Source organism: Aythya marila (assembly GCF_965140915.1).
Source record: "Aythya marila genome assembly, chromosome: 4".
Classification (NCBI taxonomy): Eukaryota; Metazoa; Chordata; class Aves; order Anseriformes; family Anatidae; genus Aythya; species Aythya marila.
The window spans coordinates 33,080,235-33,095,885 of NC_139045.1; the positions used below are offsets into that span (position 1 = coordinate 33,080,235).

General features: G+C 38.0%; 1 protein-coding gene across 4 annotated transcripts in view; it reads left to right on the forward strand.

The window, feature by feature from the left end:
* The window catches only part of LRBA (LPS responsive beige-like anchor protein), a 390,603-nt gene that overhangs the window by 195,896 nt on the left and 179,056 nt on the right, over nucleotides 1-15,651 (forward strand). For all 4 annotated transcript variants that reach the window (XM_082758982.1, XM_082758979.1, XM_082758981.1 and 1 more), the window contains 3 exons: nucleotides 5,514-5,638; nucleotides 12,440-12,586; nucleotides 15,244-15,380. In XM_082758982.1, the coding sequence (XP_082615108.1) occupies nucleotides 5,514-5,638; nucleotides 12,440-12,586; nucleotides 15,244-15,380 (409 nt within the window). The remainder of the gene's footprint in view (nucleotides 1-5,513; nucleotides 5,639-12,439; nucleotides 12,587-15,243; nucleotides 15,381-15,651) is intronic.

Below are 15,651 nucleotides of genomic sequence, written 5' to 3' on the forward strand. Positions count from 1 at the left end.
GCTGCATTGGTGCTTTAATTTGGTTTACCTTGTAGCAGCACAAATACTCGTTCATGGGATCTCCAGGTGAGATGCTGAACTTGGTGCTGTTGCTGAGAACTTGCTTGTCAAGCTACATCTCCAGTGCAATGCTTTACCATCGTTAAGCTCGATGTTCTATTTTCTGAAATATGCTAGATATTTTGGGCATGTTACAAATATTAATAGTTTATACATAACATTCTTTAGATTGGTACTTATAAACATGTAGCTAAACATTAATGTGCTGTGGTGTAACTTGTTTGTGTTAGATCATGGTTTGTGAAAGCTTACTACAAGAATAATGAAGGGTTTCAGAAGATGTTTTACTTGTTTGCTGAAATCCCATTTTATTAAGTCAGTGAAAGATACATTGCACTGTGTTTTTAAATGCAGAATACAAGAGATTTTAGTTAATATTCTAGACATGCATCTCCATGAAAATACAATGGATTTCAGTTTGCAAAGTAAAGCAGGCACATTGCATTGATGATGCCCTACAGCCTGCTAGCAGTATTCCTTCAAGATCTGTGTTTTTCTCTAGAACTTGATCACTTATTTTTGGATTGACAATCAAATGTGAATGCTTCTTGTTTTTTTTTTTTTGTTTTTTTTTTTTTGAGAAAAGCATTTACATTTCTTGCAGCAGATGTCTGGCTTGAGTTCTTGAAGCATTTCACATGGAAGCTCAAGCTACCTAGATATAGGACAAAGTGTTACTGACCAGAATTAAAAGAACCCAGGACATTTTTTCTTAAAAATGGGGCATTTCTGTTTCCTATTCCTATTTAATTTAGAAGTTAAAGTGAGTTAAAGTTAGCGTTAAAGTTAAAATGAGAAATTTTGGTAGGTTTGTGCTTGGTAATGGGGGAAATTGAAGAGCCTTCTTTGATTCAGATTTTCTGCCAAATTTATACTGTTGCTACTGATAAGTAGTGTTGCCACTCTGTGTTTGGTTGTCTATGAAAGTAATTTGGCCCAGGACCCTGTGTTCAAGTGTGTTTATACCTTTGAAATTGGCATTATTGACTGATTGCCTTGTGATGGCCTTAGTAGAGAGCTGGGGGATTGATTAGGTTTGGAGATTGACTTACCTGCTTAACTTTAGAGTTAGAGTTCCAATGAGGAGTGTCTTATCTGGAAATTTATCTTAGTATCTTCGTAGGATTTAGGACATGTGAATAGGGTATTACATCTATTGCATGAATAAGCCATGTTCTCTTTCTGTGGCATGGTAACAGCCTTGGTTCTGGATGCATCTGTGAAATAAGTTCTAGCAGTACGAAATTCACATTGGCTAATGATTCATATCTCTATTTAATGTAAGTAATTGCTGTACACCAGAGCAAGAACTGTTTTGCTTTAAAAAGTAGACTGCAATGACTGGCAGGCTGGTTGGAGTCTTCATAACAACATATTGTTTGTAGGGCATACACAATCTAGTTTCCATCTGCTTTTGAGTTTGTTGCAGTTGTCTCTCATGCAGTTTTTTTTCTTGCATTTAAGAGTAAATAGCCTTCTAGACAGAACAAATCATTTGGTTCTCTAGCCATCCTCTGTCTCTGCAGATGATTTCTGTGATGTTGTGCTGCTTTTACCTTTCTCTCCTTTTCTTTGTTTCTCGTGCTACTTTTATTTATTTATTACTTCATTAATAAAAGGATCTGAATGGATGCTTCCATGGTATGCTAAAATCCATTCTTGATCAGCTGTTGGCCCAAGACCTCTCAAACTAATGCCTCAAGACCTCTCAAGCTAATGGGTTTGTAGGTTTACTGTTTCCTTACTTTTACTCACCCTGCAGTCTCTTTTCTATTCATGCTAGTGTGCTGACTATTTGTTTTCTGTGGACATAAAGATAGCAGAATATCTTGAAATATACAATGGGTAAGACATTACAAGAAGTAATTCTTCAGAAATTGCATGATCTCCTCATCATTCTGTGGTTGTACTCCTTAGATTCAATTTAAGCCTCTTAGAGGATATGAGGACCTAACGCTATAATAAAGCTAGTAGGCCAGTTGGTATGTTTTGTTTTGATTGGGTTAATCTTTGAAACTGATAGAGAAAATAAGTTTCCTGATACTCTTGTTCTTGGAATGAAAATATGTCAGCATGTAAGCTTTTTCCCATTGACCACAGTGATGTGAGTTTTTCTTTTGAATTATATGCTCAAAATCCTGATATACAGGCTATATTGGTCATTGTATATTTCATCTCTGTACAATTAAAACCATCTATGTACTTAAACATGAACTGAGAAGAAAGTTTTATCTCAAGTCTGGGTACATGGACCTGCAATTTGGAAAAGTGTTTGAAAAAGAAAGCAATGTCATGGTAATGCTACCTGAATAAAACATTTAATATCAAAGCATTGCTTCTATTCATTCAATATTGTTACTAAGGAACCACCAATTACTGTGTATCATGTTAGTGGGGCCCCTGACAAATCCATGCAAATCATATGATTTATAATTCATAAATCCTCAGTCCCCTGAGAAATGTTGCTCTTGCACTTAAACTAATTGAGTACTTATGTTCATTGATCCAGTCCATATAGCACCTTTAGTCCATATGGCAACCTACTATAGGGCCAGAAGCTTCTGTTGTCAGAAAAACACACCACACTCACAAAAACCCAACACCCTTAGTCAACAGCACTATGCTGTTCTCAAAATCCAGTTCCTTGGTTCTTTGCTATGTGATGCTTCAGTCTTTCAGCCAGCAAACTACAGCCAAGTCAGAGCAGTCGTTACGTCTGTCTCCCCCTGGCTGTAGAGGTATAATGTCTGTGTGAGACAGCGTTGATTATTGGGGATGGGGCTGTAGCAGTTAAATCTTACCTGTAAGCTGGTTGTTCTACAGTAGCTGTATCATTTACTGGATTATCTTGGTACTAATAAGCATTTGTCCCAGTAGTTGCTCTCAAGAGTGGTTCATTTTTAAGAATTAGACAATAAGTGTGTGTTTATGGCAGTACAATTGTTTGTTAGATATCTATCTGTGTGTAGAGGGTAGATGTTTTCCCCCCCTCATCATATAGTGGTTGCAGGTAGTTATAAATACCCAAATACGCAAGCTAATAGTTGATAATGTTACTGTTTGTGAATAGTCGCTGCACTGGTGGAGGACAAGGAGTCCTATGCAAATTTCATTCCCTGACTGGAAAATAAAAGTAGGGGACTAAAGATATATTATGTTTCAGGATAATATTTTGCCTGATCATAATTTCCTAATTTTCTAATAATTTTAGCATAGTTCTGCAATGTAGTATAATTTTAATTGCTACCCAGTAGAATGACATCACTTAATTCTATCAAAACTGCAGAAAGATAGATGAATGACAAATTAATAATTTACCATCTTTGCATAATACTGTAGCACAGAATACCAGAAGGATTGATGGCAGAAGAGGTTAACAAATTTTAGCGGCTTCCATTAGCTTTTCATTGTCATATGTTTGTGGTGCTGACTGAAATAAGCTTTGTAGGAGATCTCAGTCTAGGGAACTAATTACTTGTGCCGATTGCCATACTGATGAATAGACCCTCATTGTATCATTCCCCTGAAGACGAGGAGCAGTCTGTGATTCACGACTGCATCCTGGCTGATATTTGATAATAATTTTAACAGATAAATGTAGGAAGGCAGAATGATGAAGTGCCTATCCAAGCTCTACGACTATCAAAGGCATGCACATAGCCAGCTGTGTTCTGCCTTTTTTCTGTAATCGCTAAAGGAGAATTTTAAGTTATTAATCGAGCTTTGAATAAACTCCTATCTTCCTGTTTTTTTTTTTTTTTTTTTTTTTTTAAATACTGCTTCATTTGGCTAAATATACCAAAACCATTGGATTTTATAATAAAAGCATTCAAATTTAGGCATGATTATAACAAAGTGTGAATATAAAATACTGGGGTATTTGTTTCAAATACTCGAGTATTTTTTCTGAAATTAAGAAATCAGGAGGATGAATAATAGCACTGCCTTTTTCTTGATGTGAGAAAAGGGCATGGAAACTTAAAGCTAGATGTGTAGACATCCTCCATTTTTATAGGGTAATTTTCAGTCACAATTTTTAATATCTACAAATTGTGTTTAAGAGGAGGGCTATGCAAATTATTGTGGCTTTTGTTACTGTGTTTGAAACCTTGGGTTAGCTTAAATAAAACTCATCTCTGGCTTTAGACCTCAAAACTAAGATACAGATACCAAGTATTTTTAACTATGGGATCTGTAAATTAGTCGTGGCTATTCATTTGTCAGTGTTGACAGGTATACTTTTTATTAGCTATTGGACCAGAATGGAATATATGTACGTTGCAAGTTATTGTTTTAATACTAGTTACGTTAACAAACATAGCTTGTGTTTTATAGCATGGCTACATAGGTTTTCAGGCTATGAACCTATCATGACTATTCTACGTGTCAGGCACTTTCTGCTTGTTTATTTCACTATACCTGAAATTGTGATTTTTTTTTTTTTGGGTACATTCTCTGGGCTAAAATATTGTTTTACAGTAGCATTCATTCATGATCATCTAACAAGATAGTAACTGGCACTTATATATGACCATATTAAAAAGATCTACGTATATTTGGAGCATACAATGGAAAATAATGAATTTGATATAACCTTTTCTAGATATAATTTTTTAAAAGTATGCCTTCAATATAGCAATTATTACACATCATAACATGTAGTTTTTAATTAAATGTAAAAACACAACTACATAAAACAGGAATCCAATCTGATTTGCTTGAAAATAGATTGCTATTTCACTCTCCTGGAATGGTTTATTTAAAAACAGTAAATGGAAAAGAAATGCATTTTCTTGTGTTGTTCTAAGCCTCAGGGGCTAAATGTAATGAATATTTTAAGAGATTATTTTAATTAAATTCCTGCACATCTAAACAGAGTAATATTTTATTATCACATACATAACCATGTAACTGAGGTATTCATTAAAGTTAACACTTTCTGGACCAAGAATTCATGGTATGATTTACTGACCTTGTGCAAAAAGGCACAAATTAGGAAGAAAAATGAAGGGGGACAGACTTTGATTAATATAGGTAATGCTATACCATATTTATAATAGCCTTTTCCCTATTCTGGTTTATAAATGCAGTCACTGAGAAAGGTGCCCTGCTGAGGCTGAAATGAGGCTGAAATCGGAGCACATGCCACTAGAGTGTGGGGAAACTGATCACACTGTCAGCAATTCATTTCAAAATGATGTATTTAGTGCTCATTTCACCTTCCAAGAAAAAAGGGAAAGGAGTTCCTTAGACTGGAAGGTGATATTGTTATTTTCAAGGACATACCTAAGTAAAAGATTGCAGAAAGGGGGGAGGTTAAAAAAAAAAAAAAAAAAAGGAAAAAAAAAAAGGAAAAAAAGGCAGCGCAAACAAGGAGAGCTTTATGCAGAAATTCAGTGCTACCATGCTGTTTGATAATTGCTAACATATGTGGCTCCTCTGTTTCATTGTAGTCGTCCTCGTGAGTTCTGGCGCCTTGACTACTGGGAAGATGACTTGCGGCGCCGGCGACGATTTGTGCGTAACCCCCTTGGATCGACACATCCTGAAGCGACACTAAAAGCAGCCGGAGAACATGGTCAGTGTAAAAACTGCTTCTTGCCAATAGCAGCAGGTTATAGTACCTGGCAGTGAAAATTAGACCTTCATTCCTACAAGGTGCTATAAAATTGTCCCAAATGCCAGAAGGCTTGCCATTGCATTTCAGACATGCTCAGTACAAAGATAAACTGTCCATTGCTTATCATAAGCAACACTGGTATTTGGTAAGCCTCCTCATTACATCTTAGCTGAGATGGCACATTGTGCACACTTTGCATACAGTGATTACAAATATAGTTCTCGGTAAGTACAAGAAAAGGTGGATGTCATTTTGCCATTAAACCCTGGACACATGTTCTTGTGGTAAATTACCTATTTATGCCTTAGTAACTTCAAAAGACAATAGTCCCTGTTCAGAAATCCACACCAATTATTTCAGTTAGCCCGAGCATATATCAGGCTATCCTTACAGATATATAAAAAAGAAAACAGTGCTTCTAGAGCAAAACTTTATTCAGACCTTTGCATGTGTTTAAGTCCTCAAGTATTTATGTAAAAATTTGATATGGAAGAAATAGTAACAAATGCCAAAATGGAAGGGATTGTTCAAGCAATAAATGGTAATGATTTCTACCTGGTGATGTTAAAAACAGATCGCATTTTTAACAGATTTTTTTTTCCTCCCCATTTTATTATCAGGGATCGCTCAGCTCCATGCTGCTATGTCTGTTCTATTGGAATGTATTTACAAAACCAAGGAGATAATCAGTTTTAGAACTTGTAATAAACCAAAAGATAAAAAGCCAGAGCTAATGAACTTTGGGTTTTAGTCTAGAATTTTGTCTTTGTGATCTAACAAAGATACATTGATAAGGTTGAAAAATCCATCTTTTATTTAAAAATAATTTGCTTGTAGTTAAAACTGAATACCCTTCCCCTTGAATGTATGTGTCACTGAATAGAATCATTTAAATTATTTTTTTTTCATATTTAGTCTGTGAATTATTCCATGCGTATAGATGTATACACACACAGTACGTGGAGGCATGCACTTTATGCTAATTTAAAATTATTAAGACTGTTGTACGAGCGTAGAAGAATATCACTGTCGTAAAGTTAGTTTCCATCAGGCATCTTAACCTCTGGCACTCAGCCTTAAAGAGCCATTTCTGGAAGAAAATGTCTACAATATGTCAGCTGATATAATGCCAAATGTGACATCAGTCCTTTAAAATAAATGACCATACAGAGAATAGTCAATAAAGTGATCTAAAAGCAACGTTCATAGAGACCTACATCTTTGACTATAGAAAGAGGAACAAGATGTAGAATTAATTAACCCACTTTTTGCTTTGGGGCTTGTTTTTGTTAATACTGTGTGTTGGTTCTATACCATGGACTTTAAGGACACAAGGGTTTTTTTTTCTGTTCAATAATATCCTTGGATAAAGAAGAACTGCCCCCCTTTAAAACTGTGTAGTTTAAATTAAACAGGTCTTGACACAGTTTTACATATTCTCCTCATATGTTCCTATTTAGTATTTATGTTTATCAAAGCACTGAAAAATACCTCTCACTTTTACGGCAAAATATTTACAGCTTCTGTTTATATTTGTCTAATCAATTTTTTTCAAAAGTAAATACACTCACAGAATTGTTCATCTTTCATAGTAACGTGATATTTTCATAAATCCATGCTATATTTCAAGGGCTATCACTCATATGCAGTTTGTAATTGACAGGAGTACAATTTTTGTTGATACAAAATAAGACTAAATAGAAGTAGCCCTATTTGATAACACGTAGCTGTTACCTAACCCCAGTAATTTAAATAGGACTAATTTTTTGTCAGTCCTTCTGTTTGGCATTTGACATCTGTAAGTGTTCTATTATACATGTATTTAATTTCTTGATGTTCTGTTCTGAATTTAATTGCATAGTGCCTTAGTTGTCTGTTGCCATTTTGTTTCTTTATCAAGTGAATATTCTATTGTACCTTAAATCATTATGCAATTCATGTGATTTCTGAAAGTAGAGAGAACGACCATCTGTCGGAGTGTAGGTAGGTGTGCAACTGTCTTGATCAAGGACTTCCCATTGGCGAGGTGTAAAATGACCAAGTACAAATTGCAGTTCAACCAGAAGCTATATTTAATTTATAGGAATACAAAGGTTTTTGTTTGTAAAAAGTATCAGAAGGTGCAGTTATCAGAAAGGTCAGCTTGAGCAGTCACTCGATATATTTCTTTCTGAAGTGTGTTTATAAACTTTTAATATTAAGTGACGTCAGGTCAGAAAATCCAATTGTTTTCAGGTTTTCAGAACTGGACTTTCAGGCCATGTTGCCAGGTTGTGGATATACTTAGAATTTGTAAAAGATTTGTCTTGGTGTTTTATGATTTCTTATCAATAATTTATCATTAATTATTCTATTTCAATTAATTTTACATGTCTTAGAAGAAAAAACATTTTTAAAATGATGAATAAAGGTTCCCTATTGCCTATTTAAGCTTTTCTCAAAACAACCCAGAACAAAACCAAAACCTGAAATTGGGCATATGGGATTTTGCCAAAAGGGAGACAGGGGAAAATAATGCATAAATAATGGAAAAGTACTATTGCGTGCTTGAGAGCATAGAATTTAGCACACTTTTCACTACTAAGTGCACATTATCAGCTGCATGGTGTCTTGCAAATCAAATCAGATATATTCCCTGCCCCGGAGAGCTCACAATCTGGAAAAGATCACAGTTTGCAACTGTGAAAAAGCTTTAGAAACAATCGGAAGCCTAGATATTGTTCAGTAAAACCTATAGAGAACAACAACAACAACAACAATCAGCTCTGTTGCAGCCTAGTTATGTGTCTTAGTAGCAAGAACCAATCTTTTCCAGGGATTGATTTGATTGGAAGGAGAGCCTCTGGTGCAGAGGTGGCAGAATAAATACCTGAAGACTAATGTTCTCTGTTCAGACAATCAATACCAGCCCCATGACTATACTTCTGGCTACCTTCTAGTTAAAAACAAATTTTTTAATTCTGACAATTTAATTGCCATTCCCAAGTTCACATTAACTTGCTTGGGAAAAAAAAGCTCTGGGTAATTTTTCAAAGAAAAAAAAAAAAAAACACCTTCCAAAATGGCTATTTATAAACGTCAGGCTAGTAATGTAGCATGGGGGAAGCAGAGGTGAAGATGCTGTGGGATGCAAAGAGTTAATTAATTTCTATTTCCATTTTCCCCTCATTGTTTAGAAATGAAACCAAAGGGTTTATGAATTATGTAGATATGAAAGTCAAATTTCTGTTCCTGGAAAGTAATATCATGCAAAAATGAGTCCTTCAGTCCTGTTGGATTTTGTAGCCTGACTCCCCCCAGAACACTATTTTGCAAGAGAATCTTTATCTGCTTGGAAATGCCGTACCAAGCTTTTTAACAGGTGATCTGTCTGCTTGTTTATTTTCATTGACATTTATTAAAACCTGGGGGGAGGGGATTAAAACAGTCTTTAGTATTTCAGTCGAGGCGAAGCTCACAACATTGCCACTGAAAGCGTCTAGCAACCGATCCTATATAATATTGGACTTGACTTGACTGGCCAGTTTTCTTTGCCTCAATTCAGGGGACAGAAAAGAAGTCTTAAAAACAATATTTAAAAAATCTGATGTGAAAGTGTTTGTTTTTCCCAATGTTGCCTTAAAAAAAAAAAAAAAAAAGACTTCAGGGAGGCTTCTGGGAGGTCCAACTAACAAAATGATAGTAAATTTTTTTTAGCGCATCCTTTCCCAGAATTGCTTTTTCTGATACGTTTACCAGACATTAAAAATATAAAAAGCAATAGTAAGTAACCTTATGTATTATCCTTTCTGATAGTTTATTTTTCAAACAGCTTTTAAAAATTACATTTTTTTTTCTTGCAAGTTATAGACAAACAATTTAAAACAATCTGTCATTCAGTGGATGCTGTAAGTGAAATTATTTTTACACCCAAATGTTCCAGAGGTTTGACTGGGATAAAGAAGGCTCTGTGCAGATGCAGAGATGTTTGCTAAAAGCTCTTTGGAGGAAGTGGGTCCTAGAGAGCAATTTGGGAAGGACTGCATGGAATTAGAATAATTAAATATAATAATGAAATTACTGTGCCAGAGGAACACTGCTAGGAGACTGTTACACCCTGTGCAGAACATAGGCCATACCTTTTGGTTGTGATCTTGAAAAAGTGAATGTGAGTGACTGCTCAGATCTGCAGGGCTGGAGCCAGAAGCCTGGCCATGCCAAAGGTAGGCAGGCCTGGTAGAACACAGCTTGTGTTACAGGTGACAGCAGGATCTGGGACCTGGCAGATGAAATCGAGTGCGGGACACCCCTGCACGTACATGGGAACAGAATCTGGCACTTGCTGCCATGCTCTGTCATATGCATCTCTAGTAGGTAAATACAGAGAGAGAACTAGACTGTGGCCTACATAAGTGCATGTAATACACAGAATAGGTGAACCCACAGGGAGCGTATGCCATTTCTACACAGATACTCACTGTGCCTGTGCCTGTTTGCTGTAGGTGCAGTGCTTTATTCAGCTCCGTACAGAAAAAGCAGGTTCTGGTTCAGGGTGATGTCTGATCGCCTTCCAGTAGCTGGTGCCTGCGCACGTACGTTACACATTTGTGCGTATGGTGCACGTGTCAGGAAACGTGGGTAGCCAACATTGTGCGGAGAGATGACAAAAATGTAAACAATTTACAATGAAGGACTAAACTTATAATCTAAAATCTTCTCTTGAAAAAAGGCAGTTATGCAAGGTGTATGTTTTTGAATCGCTATAATATAGTTAGTTTGAGAAATAAATATCATCAGAATGAGGAAAGATGAGGCAGGAGGTGTGTATTTCTGTTACCCGATCGTCTCTGGCTTGGAAGTGGCCATATTGATTTTACTTTTTCTCCGTGATAGATGAGAAAAAAAGACTGCAGGACGTACTAGTAACTTGGACAAGTTATGCTAAATGTAAAAGTATTGAACTTTGATCTTGGCTTTCAATTTAATCTTAAATGAGAATAGGTAGAAGGCTAGTTTGAAATAGTACCTTCAGTATGACATTATAATGAAGGAAGCAAAAATGACAGCTATGTACTATGCACGTGGAGGTTTTTGAAACACCGAATAGTTTTCTAGCATTAAATAGGGGGAAAAAGGGGGAGAAGAAAAAAGGGCTGATTATCCTTTACTTTATCCCTGGCATGGTTTTGTTCTATTTTACTTTTTTTGATCTTCAACAGAATGCTGCTGGGCCACTGAGCAACAGTGCATGTGGTGTGTATTAGTATACTGTTGGTAATTTTACTGCTGCTAACTTAAAATCCTCAAGGGGGAGTTAATTACAGGAAAACCTTTCTAAATATCAGCTGCATATTTTCCATGACAAGAAGGTTTTCGACTCACGTTGAACAATTCCAGAATCGGAGTTATCATTATTTACATGAGTACGTTTTAGAAGAAAGTAAAATCTGTGTTTGTACAATGCAGTTAAAGCTTTTCCATACTTTATTTTTTGAAGGCTGACAAGTGGCAGCTATTGTTCAGGGAGAAATGACCGTGCATAAATTGAATTTTATTTTGTATGGCAAGTTAAACTTTTTTTCTTTGTTAAGCTCCGGGCATATGGCAAAACCAGAATATTTGTTGATATTTTTTAGGGTTTGGGTGATTTTTTTTTTTTTTTTTGGTTTAGTTTTCACTTAATTGAAAAGTTTATTATTTGCAATTTATGTGCATATATTTACTTAATTTAAACTTTATATATTGCCACTGGGGACTTGCCTTCTTCTGTAAATGTTTGCAGATTAACTTTTTTTTTTTTTTTAAAGCCAGCCAGTGGAACTTCAAGCCGTGTATGGCAGCCATCAGCGCCAGCAAGGAGCAGTGTGCGGAAGTTAGGCGCTCACGATGTGCTTGGCGCACGTTTTTTCCAGCACGGCAGTTCCGTGGGCATTCTTAAACCGCTTTTAAAGAAATAGCCCGCTCGGCTTCAGCTTCGAAAGAGAGAAAAGGAATTCAGGGTTGCCAACGAGCGGCAACTTCAGCGTGGCGAGCTCTCGCCCTCCCCCTTTGGCCGCGGCTCCCCGCTCCGCGTTCCCACGGAGCAGCCGCAGCGCCGGCGGCCGGGGGGATGCTGCGGGGGCTCCCGGCGGGCACCGGCAGCTCCCGGGAGGCTGCTGCCGCCCCCGGGGCCCGGCTGCGAGCCGGGGGCCGCCCGGGGCAGGAGGGAACCGGAGGGGACCGGGGGCCGGGCTCCGGTAGCGCCCTTCTGGGCGGTGGCGACCGCGCTGCTGCGGGCAAACCCCGCGCTGCCGTCGCCTCCTTTGGCGGCGGCACAGCCCCGTGCCTCCCGCGGGCAGGTGCACCCCGGCTCCGGCCCGGGGAAGCCCCCCCGTGCCTCCCCGTTGCCCCCCGAGCCGGAGAAGCGGGGCTGGAAGGCTGCTGAGGGGCAGGGGGGCAGCGGGACCTGCCGCCGGCAGGGGAAGTCGCCCCGCGGCCGGAGAGAGGAGAGCCCGTCCTGCCTCCCCCCTCCCTGCCCGGCCCCGGCACAGACACTTGAAATGGAGTTAAACGCTGCAGAGAGCTCCGGGTAGTTTGGGGCAGGCTTAATAGGATTAAAAGTAGCTGTGTTTTAACGTTAGAGGATTAAGGCAGGTACTTCCCGTAGCTAGTCCGAAACAGTGTTTTCTTTCTCAACTTTCATTTTTTATGTAAAAAGAAAAAATCACACAAACCAAAGCTATATTCCTTTGTCTCTGCCTCTGAAACCTGACAGAGCAATGTGTCTCTTTCTCATTTCAGCTCCTGATGAAGATATACTTGTTAAAGGAAAGCAGTCCATCAAGAGTCAAGTCTTAGGAAATCAGAACTCAGAAAGTGAGATTCTCTTGGAAGGCGATGACGATATCACGTCATTCATAGAGGAGAGAGAAGTGGAGAACTTAACGGGTAACTTCAGCTATCTAATTTCTCATCAGCTTCTTTACTGTTTAAGTTCTCATCTCCCCTGCGCTGCAGTGAATACTAATTTAAGATACACACCATTCAATTTTTCCTTCCCATAACTGGGTCTTTCAGATCACTTTCTGTACACCTCTGATGCTGGGAATTTACTTAGTTGCTTGAGGACAGTTGTGCATTTTCTTTCTTGGGTTTTTATAACCTGGTTGTTTCCACGGTAGATGTCTGTATTCTAGGAAATCTTCCTTAGAAAAAGAAGCTCTACCCAGCAAAGAGCTGCTTTTTTTTTTTTTTTTTTTTTTTTTTGACCTTGTTTCATTCCTCAAAACATTAGACCTAGTGGGCAATTAGGCAAGTCATTTGTAATTAAAGGCTTTGGAGAGCTTCAGGGTCCCCCCCTCGCCCTCCTCCCCCCATTTATAAAACTGTACGTATTAGTGATCTACTTGGATTTCAAGGATCTGTATGCTCACTGGATTTAACTCCCTTAAACCCCTTGTTATTCCCTCATTCAAGTCCCTTTTCCACAGACCATAACCATATTTGTCTTGGTTTCTTTTTCCTGAAAAAAAAAGATAGTACTTCAGATCCTTGAACTTGATTAATTTTACCAACCTTTGCTGTTGTTGCAATCCAAGTGGAATGAGTCCATTTCTGTACGATTCATAATGTAAATAGTAACTTCCCTGGTTCAGGCACTGGGAGTTATAAAGCATCTTCATTGTTATTTGAGGAACATGGGTTTACATGAAAATGCAAATTTCTGTGTTCTGCTGCTTTCTCACCTGCAGTATTCTGTGTATATTTTTGTTAGAGAAAGATGTCATTGCTTGGATAATTGTGGTTCCCCAAAAAGCTAGTAGTGTAATCTTACATTATGATAATCTAGTGAAATTAGCAGAAGTGATTATTTATTGTCAGTTTACTTATCCCTTGCCTGAACTGCTTTCTACTCTTTAGTTTTTAAAAGCAAAGTTGAAAATAAAACATACTGGAAAAAAAAAAAAAAACCAAACACAAAACAACACCAAACCTATGTAGGAAGGGTGGTGGAAAATAAATAGGAGAATAATGCAATGGCATTTTATGTATGTGGATCTTTTCATTCTTTCTACCATGAGCTTTCTTCTCAACAGCCTTCTGTGTTTCCTTCTCGTTTATTATACATTCATTGGTTCTAGTAATACATTCATACTGTAATAGAGGTGAAAGGGGAGTTTAATTATATAATCTTGACAATGGCAATAGGATTAAGAAGTAATCCTCACTAATAAAGTGGTGTGGGTAGAAATGAAGTGGAAATTGTCAGGGGTCTTCTAGAGGACCTGGACTGCCCCAGCTTCTGCAGCTGTCTGCTTGCCCTGTAATTGAATGTCTGAGAGTGATTGAAAAAATGTTATTTCTCCTCTGGATTACATGCTAATGTACAGAGGGCAAAGGGAGACAGCAAAAGAACACATAGCTGCTTATTTCATCCATTTGTGGGGGTGAGCTTTGGGAAATCATGGCAGTTCTGCAGCTATCTCATGCCCATCTGCAAACACAATGTATTTGTACATTGGGAATAGAGGGCAAAGCTGCTCTGATCTCAACAGAGCATCTCTTCTTTTGTCCTAGTGGCACACATTGAGATTGATGCGAGATTAAGGACCATCACCCTCCTAACAATCGATGGAAATGACAATTCATCTGAATTTTTTGTCAGTTATTCTCACATTGATTACCTGAACGTGTGTACCTCATTTATAGATGCTTTATTAAAACAAAATTGTCTGTGTCACTTTCATATCTTCCACTGTTTTATAAAAAGTCAGATAATAGTGCGACCAAGTAACTTCATTTCCTTACCTCTTAATCAGCTAGATGACAAACCTAACCTGCTTTCTCTCCGTGTGTGTTAGTTTATATAATAGGTTCTGTATTGTCAGATCTATGCCGAACCTATTGTTTTCAGTAGTCGTCTGATTTGTCCCTGTGATAAGCCCTGTGGAGATGTGATTATTCCAATAAAAATTCATTCAGTTGGAAACGAACCCTCCAGCTGTTTACTCCCACAGTCCCCGAGCTACACTAATGCTATATGGAATCCTTGAACAATATTTAACATGGAATCAAAAGCATCTTTAAAACATTTTACTTCAGGCTCTGTAACATTGTCTAACCTTAACAATAGATTTCTATCATCCATGAGGGAACACTTCACAGTCAGACAACTTTGAGCCTTGACTGCTGTGTTCATCTTTGTGGAAAGCTATTGAAACTCTCCAGTACCTACAGAACACATTTGACAGTAAGATTTCAAGTGCTCGTGTGTGCACACTCTCTATTGCATACACCAGAAGGTATGCAACCACTGAACTTTTTCAAAAAGAAAACACAGCCCAGGAAAAACTATATATTGCCATGCTAAAGCCAACTCCTGGCATGTATAATGTATGCATCAGTTTGCAATTGTAGCTGCTTCAATGTTCGGCAGAACAGAGACACTGTAAATCTATTACATATGTTCTTTTCTGGGATAGAAAAAAAAAAAGGAGTTTTGTTTTTTTAAGGAAGAGCTAAGCTCTCTGTTTTATTTATTTTCACATTCTAAGCTTGAAAACCAAGTAATTTTGAAAATTGTTGGTGTTCTCCCTCTTTGGCAGGACCAGTTGCCCTAAGCGCACCAGCCCAGCTTGTGGCACCCTCAGTGGTAGTGAAAGGCACTCTTTCCATCACTCATTCTGAGCTCTACTTTGAGGTGGATGAAGAAGATCCCAGTTTTAAGAAAATCGACCCGAAGGTAAGAGATCGTTGACCCTGAGCTCTGAGAGATGATGACAAATTACCCGAGACCTTTAATTTTTCATTCTACTTCCTTTACCTCTATTGGCCCGCAGTGTCCTAGCTTTAGTAAGTTTGCCACTGACCATATACGTTAGTGAACTTCACTGAAGTGCCACCTCCTCTCCTTCTCCCTGTTCTCCCCCTCCCACAATTCGACCCTACTTGAATGTTAATTAGCTTGCTGCGAATAAAGCTCCAGGGAGGCATCTTAAATAAAGACATCTTGA